Source organism: Ovis canadensis, chromosome 1 (genome assembly GCF_042477335.2).
Source record: "Ovis canadensis isolate MfBH-ARS-UI-01 breed Bighorn chromosome 1, ARS-UI_OviCan_v2, whole genome shotgun sequence".
In the NCBI taxonomy this organism is placed as follows: Eukaryota; Metazoa; Chordata; class Mammalia; order Artiodactyla; family Bovidae; genus Ovis; species Ovis canadensis.
Window position 1 is genome coordinate 113017872 of NC_091245.1, and position 19497 is coordinate 113037368.

Below are 19497 nucleotides of genomic sequence, written 5' to 3' on the forward strand. Positions count from 1 at the left end.
AGCTGTCAGTGCATTTCTTGGAGCTGAGACAACACTCCCCAACACACACACACATTGCAATTCATACTAGAATCATTTTAGGGACAATATCTTAACTGTCAAAGCTAGAGAAATAAAGGAAATGGGTACTCTCAACTATCCAACTTTTTTCCTACAGAATCTAAATAATACTCATCTTTTCTTCATTATGTTTCCTTTGAGAGCTTGATTTGACTAGCCAATAACCATATGGCAGGAAAAATGAATGAGAAAAACTTTGCCTTGCTCCTCAGTCTTGCTCAGGATTTGCCTAGAAAGACGGGCAAACTTGTGTTCTGGGACCTGAGACTAGAAGTTCCCATCTCAGAAAGTCTAAATCAAAAGTCACCAGAATAAGAGGCATTATTTTAATACAGCTTCCACGGGTCAGTCAGTTTGTAAAAAGAATTCAAAAAATCTTAAGAGTCACAAATGATGTAATTTATTCTCCTTTGCTTGTTGGAGAAAATGGAAGCATTTTTCCATCTCTGAGTGTCTGGACTTAGGAGCTGGGTTCCACGTCTCATACACTCAGGTCTCAGCGGTAGAACAGGAGCACAGCTGCCTCAGTGATCTCCCGGCTGGAGCTGGAACCCCGGTGAGTTCCGTATCCATCCCAGTCAAAGGCAGAGAAATCCCCACACTGCGAGGGATTGCGCTCTGGGAAGAATCCTCCTCCACCGATGCAGTGCTGGGGGGCAGAGAGAGAAGACACAGTGAGGGGTTGGCTGTGGACACCACGGAGATCTTAATCTTTAAACCCCCTGGAATCTTTGGTCCTCCTCCTACTTGGCCTTGACCACTCCCCTGCCAGAAATCCTCCCTCCAGTGGACTCTGAAATCATATTCTTTCCTGAATCCCTTTCTACCTTCCTTCATATTCATTCTCAGGCCTTTTAGCTCACCCTTTTCCCTCTACTGATTCTCCCAAATGCTATTCCCCACAGTTCTGGCCACACCACACTCTCCTGATGATGACTAATCTTTTCCCATGACTTTTGCTAGTATCAGCATAATCATACATTGTCAAGAGACTCCTAAATCTCGGAAGTCAGGTCCATATTGTCTGTGCTTGAAACCCCACAGCAACTGCAGCCGCATGTCTCCATCTACATATCGCTAGATCTGACACTCCAGTTGAGCAAAACAAAGGTGATTCTCTCTCTTATTGGCCTTGAACACCCTGGCTCAGGTCCTCAGCATTTCACATCTGCAGCTTTCACTTGCCTCATTGCGTCCCTGCCCCTAATTCCCCTGTTCTTGGATCCATGTCCTCCACCTGGCTGGACATCATATTAGAAACATCAAAGCTGGTCAGGTCACTCCTCCATTCAAAATCCTCCTATGAGTCACATCTTCTACCACATGAAATCTACATCCTGGACAGAATGGAAAAAGGCCTTGCTTACCCTGCCTCCTTGGACTTTTCCAGCTTCGGCTCCTGCTTCGAAATAAATGCACAAAACGCTCCAAAAGCAAACTCCGCTCAAGGGCCCTTCAACACCCCCACGGTCTCTCAAACACCAGTGATTCTGAAAACGCTAGTCACTCATGCTAGACAGCCATCTTTTTGCCCTTGTTACTTGCTGAACTCTACACACAGCTTTGGAGATTCAACGAAAATGTCACCAACTTGAAGAATCAGCTCTGTGCCCTCATTAGAGGTAGAAGCTCCTACATTTTCTGCCCCGGGCCCCTTGTTTATGTTGCTGTCACAGGTGATACCACATTGCAATCGTGCACTTATGTCTCCATCCCATTCAGTCTGATTGCCTTCAAATGAAGCTTTGCATGTCTAATATCGAGCACTTTGTGGGTACTCTATCATGTATTTTTATGGAATCAGTGCTTGCAAGGATACATGCAAATGAGCACAAATGAACACGATAAGGCCCCATGGAAGCCAATCGGGGACAACACATCCCACCCCACTCCCACGGCCCACACCTGCATTATCCTCAGAATCATAACCTAAGGGCTCTTTCATGAGGACACAGTTGCCTCACTTTGACTGACAAATGGGCAAACATATTTGAGGGGGGAATGAAGACGTCCTTCAGGGTCACATTTCTTAGACTGACAGGTGTGAAAGGAAGAAGACCTAAGTGAATGTTCTCCCCCCATACTTCTGACATCCTCTTCTTTCCCCTCCAGTCACAAAAACCCATCAAAGACAGTCTCCAGCCTATGCACCTATGGTATTCTCTTCTACAAGACTGGAAAAACAACAAAAACAAAAAGCTTCTAGAATTTACTAAGAATATTTGAGAATGTCTTTGTGACCTCAACAAACAGAAATACTTCTTAAACACAACATAAAAATGCTAATCATCTATGAGAATATACTTAAATTGAACTTCAATACAGTAAATTATGTCCAGTGGTCAAAAGGTATAAACTTTCAGTTCTTTTTTCTTGTTCATGCCACGCATGTTATGGATCATGGTTCCCCAACTAGAGATCCAATTGGGCCCCCTACAGTGCGAAATTGATCTTCAAACATCAGGAATATAAATATGAAGATGCAGGCAGCAGAACAGCTCCACGGTAGAATCTTGGCTCCAGGGTGGCGGATTGGTTCCAGGGTGGCCAGCGGCAGTGGTGAAGCCTAGTTGCCCCCTGCTCCTGTGAGTCTTCCAGCATCAGCTCCAGCCTTCTCTGGACCCACTTCCCAACCACTTCAGCAGGGCCTTTGCCTCTACCCCCAGCCATGTATTGACCAACGTCTGATGGCCCGTGAAGGTTTAAACGTTCAGTGTGAACCAGCAATAGGAGAGCCAGGACACTGAGCATGTCATCCAGCTATGCTGAGCGGCTAAAGCACATGTCCCTGCTAATTAGGGCCTGAAAAACGTAGTCCACTGGAGAAGGGAATGACAAACCACTTCAGGATTCTTGCCTTGAGAACACCACTAGCAGTATGAAAAGGCAAAAAGACATAACACTGAAAGATGAACCCTCCCAGGTCAGTAGCTGGCCAATATACTACTGAGAAGATGGAGAAATAGCTCCAGAAAGAACGAAGAGGCTGAGCCAAAGCAGAAATGATGCCCAGTTGTGGTTGTATCTGGTGGTCAAGGCAAAGCTCAATGCTGTAAAGAACAATACTGCACAGGAAGCTGAAATGTTAGGTCCATGTGGTCAAACAGGAGATGACAAGAGTGAACATGGACATTTGAGGAATCAGTGAACTAATATGGACGGGAATAGGAGAATTTAATTTAGACGACCATTATATCTGCTACTGTGGGTTAGAATCCCTTAGAAGAAATGGAGTAGACCTCAGAGTAAATGAAAGAGTCTGAAATGCAGTACTTAGGTGCAATCTCACAAATGACAGAATGATCTCATTTCGTTTCCAAGGCAAATCATTCAGCATCACGGCAATCCAAGTCTATCTCCCAACCAATAATGCCAAACAAGCTGAAGTTGAATGATTCTATGAAGACCTACAAGACTTCCTAAAACTAAAACCAAAAAAAGATGTCTTTTTCATCATGGGGACTGGAATGCAAATCTAGGAAGTCAAGAGATATCTGCAATAATAGGCAAGTTTGGCTTTGGAGTACAAAATGAAGCAGGGCAAAGGCTAACAGACTTTTCCCAAGGGAGCACACTCATCATAGCAAACACTCTCTTCCAACAACACAAGAGACAACTCTGCACATGGACATCACCCGATGGTCAGTACCAAAATCAGATTGATTATATTCTTTACAGCCAAAGGTGGAGGAGCTCTGTACAGTCAGCAAAAACAAGAGCTGGAGCTGATCATGATCAGATCATGAGCTCCTTATTGCAAAATTCAGGCTCAAATTGAAGAAGTAGGGAAAACCACTAGGCCATTCAGGTTTGACATAAATCAAATCCTTTATGATTATACAGCAGAAGTGACAAACAAATTCAAGGAATTGGATCTGATAGAGTGCCTGAAGAACTATGGATGGAGGTTCGTAACATTTACCAGAAGTGGTGACCAAAACCATCCAAAAGAAAAAGAAAGGCAAAGGCAACATGGTTGCTGAGGAGCCCTTACAAACAGCTAAGAAAAGAAGAGAAGCAAAAAGCAAAGGAGAAAAGGAAAGATAGACCCATCTGAATGCAGAGTTCCAAAGAATAGCAAGGAGAGATAAGAAAGCCTTAAGGGCCTTCGGAAGCATCACCACAGACAAAGCTGGAGGTGATGGAATTCCTGCTGACCTGTTTCATATCCTAAAAGATGATGCTGTTAAAATGCTGCACTCATTATGCCAGCAAATTTGGAAAATTCAGCAGTGGCCACAGGACTGAAAAGGTGAGTTTTCATTCCAATCCCAAAGAAAGGCAGTGCCAAAGAATGGTCCAGTTACCCTACAATTACATTCATTTCACATGCCAGCAAGATATGCTCAAAATCCTTCAAGTTAGGCTTCAGCAGTATGAGAACTGAGAACTTCCAGAGATGTACAAGCTGGGTTTAGAGAAGGCAGAGGAACCAGAGATCAAATTGCCGATATAACGCTGGATCATAGAAAGAAAGGCAATTTCAAAAAACAAAAATCTATGCTGCTTCATTGACTCTGCTAAAGCCTTTGACTGCGTGTATCACAACAAACTGTGAAATATTCTTAATGAAATGGGAATATCAGACCACCTTACCTGCCTCCTGAGAATATCAGACCACCTTACCTGTCCTGCATGCAGGAAAAACAGCCACAGTTAGAACTGGACATGGAACGATGGACTGGTTCAAAATTAGGAAAGGAGTACATCAAGCCTGTATGTTGTCACCCTGCTTATTTAAGTTATACCCAGAGTACATCATGCAAAATGCAAGCCTGGATAAAGCACAAGCTGGAATCAATATGGCCAGAAGAAATGTCAACAACCTCAGATATACAGATGACACGACTTTAATGGCAGAAAGTGAAGAGGAACTAAAGAGCCTCTTGATGAAGGGGAGAGAAGAGAGTGAAAAAACTGGCTTAAAACTCAACATTCAGAAAACAAAGATCATGGCATCTGATCCTACCACTTGATGGCAAATAGATGGGGAAAATGTAGAAACAGCGTCAGATTTCATTTTATTGGACTCCATAATCACTACAGACAGTGACTGCAGCCACAAAATTAAAAGACGCTTGCTCCTTGGAAGAAAACCTATGACAAACCTAGACAGTGTGTTAAAAAGCAAAGGGTCACTTTGCCGACAAAGGTCCCTGTAGTCAAAGCTGTGGTTTTTCCAGTAGTCATTTATGGATGTGAGAGTTGAACTAGAAAGAAGGCTGCAAAGCAAAGAATTGATGCTTTTGAACTGTGATGCTGGAGAAGACTTTTGAGAGTCCCTTGGACAGTAAGGAGAGCAAAGCACTCAGTTCTAAAGGAAATCAACCCTAAATTTTCATTGAAAGGATTGGTGCTGAAGCTGAAGCTCCAATACTTTGGCCACCTAATGTAAAGACATGACTCATTGGGAAAGACCCTATGCTGGTAAAGATTGAGGGCAAGAGGAGAAGGAGACGACAGAGGATGAGATGGCTGGATGGCATCACTGACTCAATGGACATGAACTTGAGCAAACTCTGAGAGATAGTGTAGGACAGGGAAGCCTGGCATGCTGCAGTACATGGGGTCACAAAGAGAGGGACATGACTTAGCAAATGAACACCAACAACAGTAGAATTCCAGAGTCCTAATCCCTGGACCATCAGTGATGTTCCAAACCTTCATGTATAAAATAAGTCCTGGGGGTGTAATGTACAGCATAGTGCCACTAGTCTAATACTATATTATACACTGAAAAGTTAATAAGAAGGTAGATGGTAAACCTTCTCATCACAAGAAAAAAGAATTTGCAGCTGTGAGTAGCGCTGGGTGTCGGCTAGACTTGTTACAGTAATCATTTCATAATATATAAAAATATAGAATCACTATGCTATATACCAGAAACTAATATAATGTTATAGATCAATTGAATCTCAATTAAAAAAATAATAGCTACAATTTAAAAAGTATGTCTACAAAATGCCAGAAAAGAGTAAAAATGCAAGCCCCATGAAACATCCCAGACAGGTACACACACACACACACAAATATACACACACACACACTTGCCCCAACAAGCCAGGGATCATCCCCAGACTCACGTGCTCAGTGTTGCAGCCAGTGACTCTCACGCCAGCACACAGGGCATTTGCTCCTCTCTCATTATTAAACACCCTGAACTGGACAAATCCTGCAACAAATTCTCCTGGAAAAGAAGAGGCAGAGAAAAGGCCAAGGACTCAAACGACGAACTGGAAATATCTTCCCTTTGACCAGCCCAGGAATTCCCTAAATCAACAGGTCAGGTCACAGCCAACCTGTGGGCATAGAGCCCAGCACTTTTTGACAGTGGCGGCTGCATCCTGGCCTTGAAAAGGGAAAGGAGAGACCCTCCCTCCATCTGGGGCAAGAAGACCAAGGCTCAGGCTCACAAAAGTCACTTGTCTGTCTAAGGCTCATAGGAGAAATGAGAGTCCCCTGACAGATCAGCAAGAAGACCTCCAGAGGTTCAGCAGGAATAAGCAATGATCAGAAGTGGCCATCGGTCTCTGCTGGCACACTTCTCATCCAATTACTGTGACTTTAAAGTAAAATGACTCTCATTTTCCACCAAAGACAAGTTCTGTGGCTTGATCATGCTTAAAAAGGTCTTCTTACAATAACAGCTATCCATCATAACAAAAACAAATTTTTCTCATTACTTTGCAAGTTGTTCTCACCTGTGCACATTAATTAGCTTTTATCTTTGTAAGATTCTTACAGTGACTGACGAAACTCAAACTAGGGCTCTGTGACATCCTAGAGGGGCAGAATGGGGTGGGAGGTTCAAGAGGGAGGGGACTGATGTATACCTATGGTTGATTCATGTTGATGTATGGCAGAAACCAACACAATATGGTATTGGTTTAAAATAAATAAACTAAGGGGAAATTAAAAATAAATAAACTAAGGGAAAAAAAGAATCAAACCGGGTTATTAGTTAAGAAGCCTGAGCTTATAGCTTTTTCATGATGGCTACATAAGAAAAATCCATGTCACACCTAGAACACAGCTTGGCATATTGTACTTGTTTAATAAATGCTAAGGATCATTAGGGTTATAGGAGATCAGCCCTGGGATTTCTCTGGAAGGAATGATGCTAAAGCTGAAACTCCAGTACTTTGGCCACCTCATGCAAAGAGTTGACTCATTGGAAAAGACTCTGATGCTGGGAGGGACTGGAGGCAGGAGGAAAAGGGGATGACAGAGGATGAGATGGCTGGATGGCATCACTGACTCGATGGATGTGAGTTTGAGTGAACTCCGGGAGACGGTGATGGACATGGAGGCCTGGCCTGCTGCGATTCATGGGGTCGCAAGCAGTCGGACACAACTGAACAACTGAACTGAACTGAACTGAACTGAAGGATCATTAACTTTTCTTATTTACACTTTCCCGGAGAGTGCAGAGAAGGACTGACGAATGGGCTTTGGAAGCAGATACTCACGCTGACTATCCGGTGAGTAATAAGATGCAGTTTTCTTAGCATTACCAAAGTCATAGTCAACAGGAATGGCTGGGCCATTGTCAGTCCAGCACTTCCCTGCTCCGTATTTCACTGGGTATTTCTGCAGGGATCCAAAATACAGTTTGTGGAAGACAGTAGAGATACTGCCATTCTGGGCAGTAGAGGCTTTAATACCCTCATGTGGCATTATTCAGGAATCAGCATGAATAATACTGGTGTATTTCCCCCCTGCCACACATAGCTAGGACCCTAACCAGCCTCAAGACCCCTGTCCTTTTCACTCTCTACCCGCCCCCAATCCTCTCCCCTAGGCTTCTTCCCGTCTGGCTCACAGTTCCTCTGGAAGAGGCAGCACACTAGTTCATAGTGACCCAGAGGTAGTAGACAAGCAGTGGCCCTTAGTGATATGGACAGAGCAGACTTACTCCCCATCCCAAACACTTGACTCTCTGCTCAACAAAGGTAGGGTCCCCAACCCCCAGCCAGCAGCCCCATGTACCTGGTAGAGTCCAAACAGATTATGCCCCAGTCTCCGGAAGAAGCCCGTGCTGGTGTGGTACCTCAGCAGGGAGCTCTTCCTCCAGTGCTTCAGGGGGGACTTGTTGGGCATGTGCCAGATGCCCAGGTCCCGAGCTTGAATGTCGTAGTAGCCAGGGTTCTGCAGAGGGAGACACACTCAGCCTGACCAGCCCAGGAGGTGCTACCAGCCAAGGACCCACACACACAGTCCTCAGCGGAGCTGAGAGCTCAGGTCTGCAGGAACAGGTGTCCAGCAGTGCCCAGACCCCCACTTCCCTCCAGCAGACATGAGACCCCACCACACAAACAGCCTTGGTGGGAGGAATTTGTCATTCAAGGCATGGGCTTCTGTCTGTCATCTCCTCCAGCCCCACTTCCAGCTCCCCGTCTCCCACCCTCCCTTCCACATGCTCTGCTCTGGCCACACCCCGCTCCCCGTCCTTCCCACCTGGGTGCTCAGTACCTTGTAGTCATCACTGGTGGCGGCCTCTGCAGACCCAAATGTGTTGTAATTGGCCCAGTTGCCGTCCCCCTCTGGGTAGTCAGCCCTGTTGCCCTGCTGACTGGACCAGCGATCGCCCACCGTGCATTTCCCACGCATGTTGTTCTCATGGACGCTGGCCACCAGGGTCCAGCCGCCACCCCCAGAGGTCATGTCACAGAAGGTCTGGTAGACGACACCATTCTCAGTGCGGAGTTGATACAGGCCATCTGCAGAGGGAACCGACCAGAGACCCCCTGACTGAGAGCACAGGGTCCATCTCAGACTCACAACCACAAAGACTCTGGGAAGTCAGAAATGTATCCTGAAGGCTCCCACACACATCCGCTTGTTGAGGACAGTTCTCTGTGGACACTGACTGCTTTTGTTCCATGCTACCTTTTCAAAGACTTTGGTGAGCAAACATCCTAGGAGACAGAGATCTACCTCCCTCGGGACAGAGCCTTCTGGCCAGAAGAGGCCAGAAATCACACCTGACCACATCTCAAGTCTACATCAGGATGTGGCCTCTGCAACTCAGAGGTAAGGGCAGGCATGGTCGCTGCCCATTATATGAGATTCAGATTCCCTAACTGCAGAGTTCTTCTTTGTACTCAGCCCCAGAGAAAATAAACTGTCTTATCCAAAAAGGCTTACATTTGCTTGATGAAACCAATTTAGGAGCTGCTTGGCAAACAAACTACATGGGCAGATATCTCCTGGCCCCTTTCACATCACTGGGATGGGACGGGACCCAGAACATCACCACAGGAAAAGGCTGATGCCCTGGCTACTTCTGTCATTGTGAGTAATCAAGCTCTGTGTCTCTGCCTCTGGAGGCTCGTGTTTTCTACCAGAATCTATGACACTAGGGCAGAACTAACTTCTCAGCTTACAAGCAGGGAAAAATCTTACACTTACTGGAGCTATAGTCATCAGGCTAAGACTCACCAGAAACACCACATTCTCCTTGTGTTCAGAAGATCATGTCTTCGACAACTAGGTTGGACCCAAAAGCTTCAAAATTCTCAATAGAAATCTCCTAGGCTGGAAGCTGGAGTCAAAGCAGACAGGAGCGGTAGGCACAACCCTTCTTGATCTCCATGACCAAGATCTGTTTAGCTAAAAAGTGCTTAAAAGGAAAGGATGCTGACTTGGGTTATTACTCACCACCTGCTTTACGGCATCTTTCTTTGATTTCCTTGCAGCTTCTTGGAAGGAAAGACAGGTAAGGATCACAGGTTTCCTCCTTCCGGAACTTGTCAACAGAAAGCGTCCCTGCTAGAGGATGTGAGGATAATTCTGTTTCATGCCGCTCACACCAGCCTTCTTGGCCATTGGCTCCTAGCCCCTTCCCGCTTCACAGGCTCATCACTAGGCTGTGAGGCCCCAGGGGTCAGGAGACTCGCTGACCGCAATCTACTACATACTCAACACTTGCATTCTTCTCCACAACCAACTAAACACAAAAGCTTTCATTATGCCTACTGTGATCAACGGAATTGGGAGGATGAAGACTAGGGAAGGACGTTCCCTGAACACAGCCCTGACCACCAGGAACCCTCTGGGAACCCCAAGGCCAAGGCCATAGGAGCAGGAGCTGCTAGAAGGAAGCACAATTTCACCACCATGGCTCCGCTGAGCCCCCTCAGCCACACAGAGGCACAAATGGAGCCCCAGGACAGGCCTTAGCTTCAGACCACACATCCAGAGAGACAGCAATCAACACTCTGGCCACAGCTCAATTTTACTGCAAAGTGTGGCTTCTCTCCACCTCCACGACTCCCCGTCTAGGCCAGGACTTCAGCATCCAGCCTGGTTCTATTCTCTGCTCCACTGCACATCTGAGCTGATGAAACTGCTGCTCCTGAGTGACTTACCTGCACGCGGCCCTCTGGTGGCCACAGAGAGGAACAGCAGGAGGTAAAACCTGACTCCTGTCCCCTGAGTAGAAAGGAGATGCACACGGTCATTGGCTGGTTCATCCTTTCGCTCCCTTCCATCCTTTCTCTTTGAACTCTCTGAGTAAGGAGAACTCAGATGGAAAGTAATGGGATTCTGGGCACTCTGGAACCTCCTGGAATAGACCCCACCCCATCCAACCCTCAAATCCTTAAGGGGCCTCAGGCTCCTTTCTCTGAAACTCCCCATCCCTAAGACCAAGACCAGACCTCAGCTGGCATTGTGGCTCCCCACACACTGGGATCCTGTCTCGGGCTCAGCACAGAGAGCTAGCTCTCTGCTTCCTTCCTCACAGATGCCAGGAGCTGAGAGCACCCAACCAGGAGCAGTCTCAGAGCTACTGCCTCTGCAGGGAGGTCGGAGGTAGATAAAGTGCTGAGCATATGGGCCCTGCCCATCCCAGCCTCCTTTGGGCTGCAGGCCCCGCCCTCGAGCATTCTTCCTTTGAAGGTTCCTGAGCCTCAGGCCCAGGCAATGAGAAGGAATTGTGACTGGCTGGCGGGGCAGGCGACACTCACACGGTGCTCCCTTCCATAGCAGCCTCTCAGGATGGACGTGACCTCACGGTTCTCCCCTTCAGCCTGTGCTGCTCCTGCCTCAGTCAGATGCTCTCGGGCCTCACACACCTCCATCAGGTCGCATCCTTCCAGTCTCTCCTGAGACTTCTCCATGAAGCCCGCCCTGACACCCCCACCCCCTGGAGAAGCTGATGGATACTCTCCTGTCCTACTAAGGCCTTTTTCCAACCCCTAATTATGTGATGTCACACTGTCATCTCATTCTTTTATTTGTTAGGGGTTAGAAACAATTGAAAATTTACAGAATGTGGTAAAAATAAAAATAGTTCATAAACACAAATATAGCTTTTACCTAGATCCACCTGTGGTTTACGTTATCATATATACCCTCTCTCTGTATTCATACACAAACTTGCACAACACTTTTTTCCTGAGCAAAGGCTCGTTCCCATAGGTAAGTCTGTATTTTATTAATGGAGATATTCTCGTATATCACCACAGTACAATTACCATTCACTCTTTTCAGTGGAGCTGTGTAACTTGCTAGGGTCCACCAGCCTGGGAGTTCCATCAGCTCAACTAGCATTCATAGTAAACTGAAATTTCTCTGGCTGTCATTCCCTCCCAGTATTAGGACATTTCTTGTCCACATTTGAAGCCCACAATCCCCAGGGTATGTTCTACACCTGCTTACAATGTTCTACAGCCCCATTCCACACCCATACCAGCCCAGCTCCTTTCAGCACTGTCCACTGCCCAGACTCTGGCTGACCACTGACCCTATGATACCTCATTTCTGCCACCTCTGCCGCTGCGGCTGCTCTGAGGGATCAGTTGCTGGTGTTCAGGACATTACTTCCTCTCATTTTTGGGCCTCCAGCCCCACATCTCTTTGCTGTCCAAGATACAGGAGCCATCATGCTTGTTCAGTGCCGAGGAAGGCAAATGCCTTACATATACAAACCACTATCTAATCCAAGGCCTGGAATGTTATTAGTAACTTACACTTACCCGTGCACTCTACTATATCACAACCATCTGAATTTGTTTTCAGAGAGGACAGAGGTGAAGAGAGAGATGGAGACAAGACTGATCTATCTCCCATATATCTCTGCTGTTTGCTACAGCCATAGGGAAATGACCACTAATACCAATTAATCAGGGAATTTCTCAGTTAGTCATTTGGGTTGTTCACTGTGATTAATTCTCTTCTTTCTGGAGGCACCAGAAAGACGATGCCACTTCTCTATGAAGTTAAGTGGGCCATGGGACTTGTTCTAGCCAAATAATGTGAGCAGAAAGGGTCTGTTTCAGGCTGAAGCCTTTACCAGGCAGGGCACAAGTCCACATCATCCTTTTTCCAGCCTCAGGAAATAACGCAAATATGGGGCCCTGGCTTGGTGGTATGTTTATGTCTGATGAGGAAACTAATCTTTAAGGTTGGAAGGATGGCATTCTGTGTTCTTTTTTAGGGGAAATGCTAAATGCGTTGCCTGTGGTATCTCAAGAGGTGTGAGATGTACAGACTGCACTGGGGCATTAAAGGCAGACCTCAGGGAAACAACGTTAGCACTGCAAGAGTCAGCTGCCTTGGTTCTGTATTACAAAGGGCAGGGTCTGGGAGAAAAGGTGGTCATTTTGCAAGCAGGAGGAAAAGAATAATTAATTCTGGGTCTTCAACAGGCAAATGGTATGGAAAAATTTCCTTGATAAATTATCTTCTATCAGGACACACACACAGAGAAGCACTGTATGTGTGTGTGTGTGTGTGTGTGTGTGTGTGTGTGTGTTAGTCGTTCAGTCGTGTCCGACCCTTTGTGACTCATAGACTATAGCCTCGGGGGCTCCTCTGTCCATGGAATTTTCCAGGTAAGAATACTGGAGTTGGTTGCCATTTCCTCCTCCAGACAGATAGATACAGATACATACCACTCCCAAAATCTTCGTCTCTGTCCGCTTTAGTCAAGAACAAGTATATACTATTTAGTATCTCACGCACAATATAGTAGTGAGTGAGTGAGTGAGTGAAGTCGCTCAGTCATGTCCGACTCTTCGCGACCCCATGGACTGTAGCCTACCAAGCTCCTCTGTCCATGGGATTTTCCAGGCAATAGTACTGGAGTGGACTGCCATTTCCTTCTTCAGGGGATCTTCATGACCCAGGGATTGTCTCCTGCATTATAGACAGACGCTTTACCGTCTGAGCCACCAGGGAAGTCCACAGTATAGTAAGTAGTGGCAAAAACACAACCTAGCAACTGAGGGAGCTGAGAAATATTATTCCTGCACTACATATCAAACTTCTAAAATTTTACTAGTAAAATTTGGGAGAATAAAGCAATACCTTTTTAATTACATTCAGGCTGAGTATGTTTCCAGACATTCATTCATGTACTGACATTCTGAATTACTGTGCTCTCAAGTTCCAAAATACCAATATTTGGGGTATACTAATGAGAAATGCTGGACTGGAAGAAACACAAGCTGGAATCAAGATTGCCAGGAGAAATATCAATAACCTCAGATATGCAGATGACACCACCCTTATGAGAGAAAGTGAAGAGGAACTAAAAAGCCTCTTGATGAAAGTGAAAGTGGAGAGTGAAAAAGTTGGCCTAAAGCTCAACATTCAGAAAACGAAGACCATGGCATCCAGTCCCATCACTTCATGGGAAATAGATGGAGAAACAGTGGAAACAGTGTCAGACTTTATTTTGGGGGGCTCCAAAATCACTGCAGATGGTGACTGCAGCCATGAAATTAAAAGATGCTTACTCCTTGGAAGAAAAGTTATGTCCAACCTAGATAGCATATTCCAAACCAGAGACATTACTTTGCCGACTAAGGTCCGTCTAATCAAGGCTATGGTTTTTCCTGTGGTCACGTATGGATGTGAGAGTTGGACTGTGAAGAAGGCAGAGCACCGAAGAATTGATGCTTTTGAACTGTGGTGTTGGAGAAGACTCTTGAGAGTCCCTTGGACTGCAAGGAGATCCAACCAGTCCATTCTGAAGGAGATCAGCCCTGGGATTTCCTTGGAAGGAATGATGCTAAAGCTGAAACTCCAGTACTTTGGCTACCTCATGCGAAGAGATGACTCTTTGGAAAAGACTCTGCTGCTGGGAGGGATTGGGGGCAGGAGGAGAAGGGGATGACCGAGGATGAGATGGCTGGATGGCATCATGGACTCGATGGACGTGAGTCTGAGTGAACTCCGGGAGTTGGTGATGGACAGGGAGGCCTGGCGTGCTGCGATTCACGGGGTCGCAAAGAGTCGGACACGACTGAGTGACTGAACTGAACTGAACTGAACATATTTTAGTGTTTTTCAAGAATATGAAATCTGATTTTTACATCTTAATTTATATATTCAAAGGAACAATTTGCATTAAAATTTCAAATTAAAACTACACTCCTTTAAAAAATTGTCACCATACCCATTGCTCACTTAAAACCCCATCTTGGTTTAACCCTACGCTAGAATTTCAGTCTTAGAATATAACAGTGTATGGGGTACTGAAAGCTTGTTTTTTAGTCACTACATCCTGGTGGCAGAACCAGGTTTTAGGCCTAGTTATGGCCTATTCTTGCAACTCTTTTAATTCCTACTCCTATACATCTGAGAACTCTTTTTTTAGGTTAGTTCACCCGGACTTATTGAGTAATTCATTTCCTTCATGTCCTCAAAACAGAAAATGTTAGCTTAGTAAACAAGGGAAACAACCAACTTTTTCTTAATAATTGCATACAAGATAAATAAATATTTGAAATGCAGTAAAATCAGGTACATAATAAAAGCTTATCTTAAAATTATGAAATTATATACAAGGAAGTAGTTGAGTTTGTTACTGGAAAAGGGAGATAAAAATTTGTTCTTGAAGAGCTCACTGTCTCCAGAGTATGAATAATGCCACATTTTTTGATCATGAGAGGGGTTTGTACTAAACCAAAGATTCACAAATTGACATCTGAAGATTGGGGCAGGTCATGACAGTATTAGGTATACAACATAAAAAATATAAGAACAAAAATATAGGTTTTCTATGGAACTAGATATATTCAAGCTAAAAAACTATATTTACTCTGTGACTATGGCCTTTTTATTTTGGTGTTGTTAAAATACCTTTCATGTAAAATAATACTGATGACATATGTTATATTTTTGCTTTTTAATTTTTAATGAGAATTTTTTTTTTAATTTTGTAACAACTTTTTCTTATTTCCCATAGAAGTAAATAAACTTTGTGACAAGTCCTAAGTTATGATTCTGTGTTGAGCCTTTTCTAGTCCTGAGAAAACCTGTTTTCATCTCCATGGGGCAAAATATGTGGTCAGAGGCACCGCTGGGTTTTCCTCCTAAAAGACCCAGCAGCAATCCCCAGGGACTTTATAAAACAAGGAAAGGATCCCAACTTAACAGGGAATAGAGAGAGATAAGGGAAAGTTCCTCTGCTCTTTGGAAGGAGAACTCAGGGGCTGTTCTGGTTTGTTATTAAGTTTCCCACCTCTTTCCCTTTGGGGCTGCATGCCTGTTGTAGAACTCTCTCTCAGTTATGTCCATCTTTGCTTTATATATTATAATGGTATGTTATTAGTTGTATCAATGTTTATAATTGCTGTATCATTTTGCTGTACTGAACTTTATAAATGTATAATGTCCTTTGTCTCTTGCTACTTTTTTAAAATCTATTTTGTCTGATATTAGTATTAATATTGGCATGGAATATCTTTTTCCTGCCTTTCACTTTTATTCACTTTCAGTCCCTTTGCATCTTCAGATCTAAAATGAGTCTCTTGGAGACATTATAGAGTTGGATCATGACCTTTTTTTTAGCTTTCGGCTCTGCTGGGTCTTTGCTGCTGTGCACAGGCTTTCTCCAGGTGCAGCAAGCGAGGGTACTCTCTGCTTGTGGTGTGCGGGCTTCTCATTGCGGCGGCTTCTCTTGTGGAGCAAAGGCTCTAGGTGTGTGGGCTTCAGTAGGTGTGGCACACAGGCTTAGTTGCTCCATGGAATGTGGTGTCTTCCTGTACCAGGGATCGAACCTATGTCCCCTGCACCGGCAGGCAGATTCTTAACCACTAGACCACCAGGGAAGTCCTGATCATGATGTTTTAATTCATTCTGCCATCTGTCTTTTTACTGGAAAATTTCACTCATTAATATTTAAAGTAATTGCTGACAAGGGGGGATTTACTTCTTTCATTTTGTTTTGTTTTCTATACACCTTACTGGTTTTCATTTCTCCATTGTTGTACAGCAGAATCCGACACAACATTGTAAAGCAAATCTCCTCCAACTAAAAAGAAAAAAAAATTCTCCTTTCTCATCACCTGCATTACTATCTTCTTTTGTGTTCAGTTGGTAATTTTTTGTAGTGAAACATTTAAATTCTTTTCTCATGTTCTTTTGTGTACATTCTATACTATTTGTGCTCAACGTGAAGATTACATGTAACCTGCTAAAGTTATAAGGCCGTATTTGAATTTTAACAGCTTAACTCAATATTATACAACTCTGTTTCTTTATAGCTCTGCCCCCATCCCTTTCTGTTGCTTATGTCACAAAATTACATCTTCGTACATTGCGTGTCCTAAAACTTAAACTAATAATGTTTTTAATGCATTAATCTCTTGGGTTGTGTAGAAAAAAAGTGTGCTCACAGTGTTTGAATAATTTGCTTACATGCATGTCTCTCCCTGCCATTCCCTTGACTTCACCCTCCATCCCACTGTACTCTACAACCCAAGGAACATATTGTTTTCATCTGTTTCAGAGTTTACCACAATTCATAGTATAGGGATTATTCAGCAAAAGTGTCCCCAAATCTCTTTTTAATAATTGAGTAAAACAGAATTGAAGGAGACTTTTCAAAACTCTTAAGAATATAATAATAGTTAACAAGTATCAAGCAGTTATCACAATCCAGGCACTCTTTTAAGGGCTGTAATGCTATTTCATTTAATATTTATAAAAACAACAAGTGAGGACTTTACTATTATTATCTATACTTTATTAATGTCTGTATGACCTGTGTTCAGTTAAAAAAAACTAAGACTCTGATATATTAATAAATTTCTAAGGGCCAGGTAAATTTCAGGAACCATGATTTGGACTAAATACACTTATGAACATTTTTTAATGTTTTGTACACCTGGAACTTTCTGCCAGTTTTTCTTTCTACCTGTAGAGAATTAGAGGATCTATTTATTTCTCTTTTTTTAAGAGGCGTAATTGACATACTATATTAGTTTTAGGTATACAACATAGCAATTCAAAAATTATGGTCTGCAATATCAACTGCAATATGGTCACCACAGTAAGTCTAGTTACCATCTGTTACCTTACAAAGTTAACAAATGCCCTACATTATATCCCCATGACTTACTTGTTTTTATAACTGGAAATTTATACATCTTAATCCCCTTTATCTGTTTCACTCTCCCACCCCACTCCTCCTCTGGCAACTACCACTCTGTCCTAAAAGAGTCCATTGTTTTTGTTTGTTTTTTTTTTCTTTTTCTTTTTTACTTCACTGTGTGGCTTGAAGGATCTTAGTTCCTTAACCAGGGAGAGAACCCATGCCCCCTGCAGTGGACGCATGATGTCCTAACCACTAGACCACCAGGGCATTCGACCACCAGTGAATTTCGTAAGAGTCCATTTCCTGAACCTCTTGTCAAAGATTATATTTGGCTGCAAATAATAGAAAAACCTATCACAGCAGCTTAAATAATTCAGTGGATTCATTTATCACAAAATAAAAATTCCAGGGGTAGGCAATGAAGGACTAGTGTGAGACTCAACTACTTTAAGAGGATACTTGACTTCTTTGATATTCCTACTTCACCTTCTAATGCACATAATTTTTTTTCAGCCTCCTGATCACAGAATGGCCACTGTCTCTCCAATCATCCTATCTGTTTCCAGGGATAAAGAAGAATAAAGGATGAACAAAGAACATTTAGACTTCTACTCACTGGCACTTGTATCATGGCAACTCTAGATACTAAGGAGTCTGAGAATTTTAATATTTTGTACTGACATTAGAAGAAAGGGGAAAAACTGGGATTGGAATGATGTGCTGAGTTCACTACTATGATTTATCATGTTTTTGTGAGTTTCCATTTTTTTAAAAAAAGCAAACTTGTCATCTACATTTCTTTGATTATTAATGAAATTGAACAATGGTGACTTTGTGGAATCTTGATCTTAGTTTTACTAAACCTAGAAAATAATTTAGAAATAATGGTAATGTAATCACTTCTGCCTCCCCGGCCATGCCACATGGCTTGCAGGATCTTAGCTCCCCAACCCAGGCCCTCGACAGTGAAAACTTGGAGTCCTAACCACTGGACCACCAGAGAATTCCCAACCTTTAAATATGTAAACCCATGCTCAGCTCACTGGCCATAAAAAAACAGGTCATGGGCAATGGTTTGTCAACCCCTGATCTTGACAAGAATAAAGCATTAGTGTTATTCCCCTCTGTTTTCAAATCTACCTGCCTTCTTCTGGAATTTATCACGTGACTTGGTGCGGGTAAAATCTCAGTATATTATTATCGAATCAGTGAATCTGACCTCTGCTTGTGAGTTAATTCTCTACCTCCCAAGACTAGTTATTCTACTTGGGCCCTCTTGATTGCAAAAAATAATTTTATGTTCTTTTGTGTTAAATATCTTCTTCATTAGTAATATTTCTGGGATGTATTATGAGAATTGCAAAATTCCCAGGAGGCACCCACACCTGCAGAGGTGGGCCATTTCTGCTGGAAGTCTTATGGCTTGTGTCTAATGGCTTGTGGGCTTGAGAGGAGAGAAGAGGGCTCAGATGACAACAGGATCTGGGGATGCCACCACTGCCCAAAACGTCCCTGCTTCCAGGGATCACCAGTTGGTCCTTTAGTTTTTAAAGTCAATGCCTACCCACACTATAAATTATCATGGTGGTGTACATTCAAATTTCAAGACATTTCTCTGGCAATACAACAAAATTTTAGCAGAACTAATTTTAAAGAGCTATTCTGCAATAGTAAATATTTCTAAAAACTAAAGTGATGGAGGAGATGATGGCAGAGGAGTAGGTGGACATGGACTACATCTCTCTCCATGGAAACATCAGGAATACACCTTCAGACACAGAACTGCATACAGAACACCAGCTGAGAGTGGACACGTGTACCTGACTAGCAGAAAAGAATATATAGGACCACACAAAACTCAGTAGGATGAAGGAACTAGGGGGAGAAACAGGAGTGTTGGTAGGACTGGACCTGCCCTCGGAGGGCGGGGAAACTGAAGCGGGGGTCCCATCCCCACATCGGGGCATCTGAGTCAGAGGAGAAACATTTAAGGCTGAGAGTGAAACAGCTGATCTGTGGTAAAATTAGACAGTCTTGCTGCAGCCATACATACCCCAGACAGCGACACAGGTCCCCTGGGAAGGCACAGCAGCTGGGAGCTGGAA

The 19497-nt window shown here is 43.8% G+C and overlaps 1 protein-coding gene across 1 annotated transcript in view; it reads right to left on the minus strand.

The window, feature by feature from the left end:
• Positions 1-437: 437 nt before the first annotated feature.
• The window catches only part of ITLN2 (intelectin 2), a 55940-nt gene continuing 36880 nt past the window's right edge, over positions 438-19497 (minus strand). The window contains exons 2-8 of the mRNA XM_069546283.1: positions 10431-10494; positions 9721-9831; positions 8533-8780; positions 8050-8208; positions 7530-7650; positions 6144-6247; positions 438-709 (exon numbers count right to left, since the gene is read on the minus strand). Coding sequence (XP_069402384.1) covers positions 557-709; positions 6144-6247; positions 7530-7650; positions 8050-8208; positions 8533-8780; positions 9721-9831; positions 10431-10494 — 960 coding nt within the window. The 3' untranslated portion in view covers positions 438-556. The remainder of the gene's footprint in view (positions 710-6143; positions 6248-7529; positions 7651-8049; positions 8209-8532; positions 8781-9720; positions 9832-10430; positions 10495-19497) is intronic.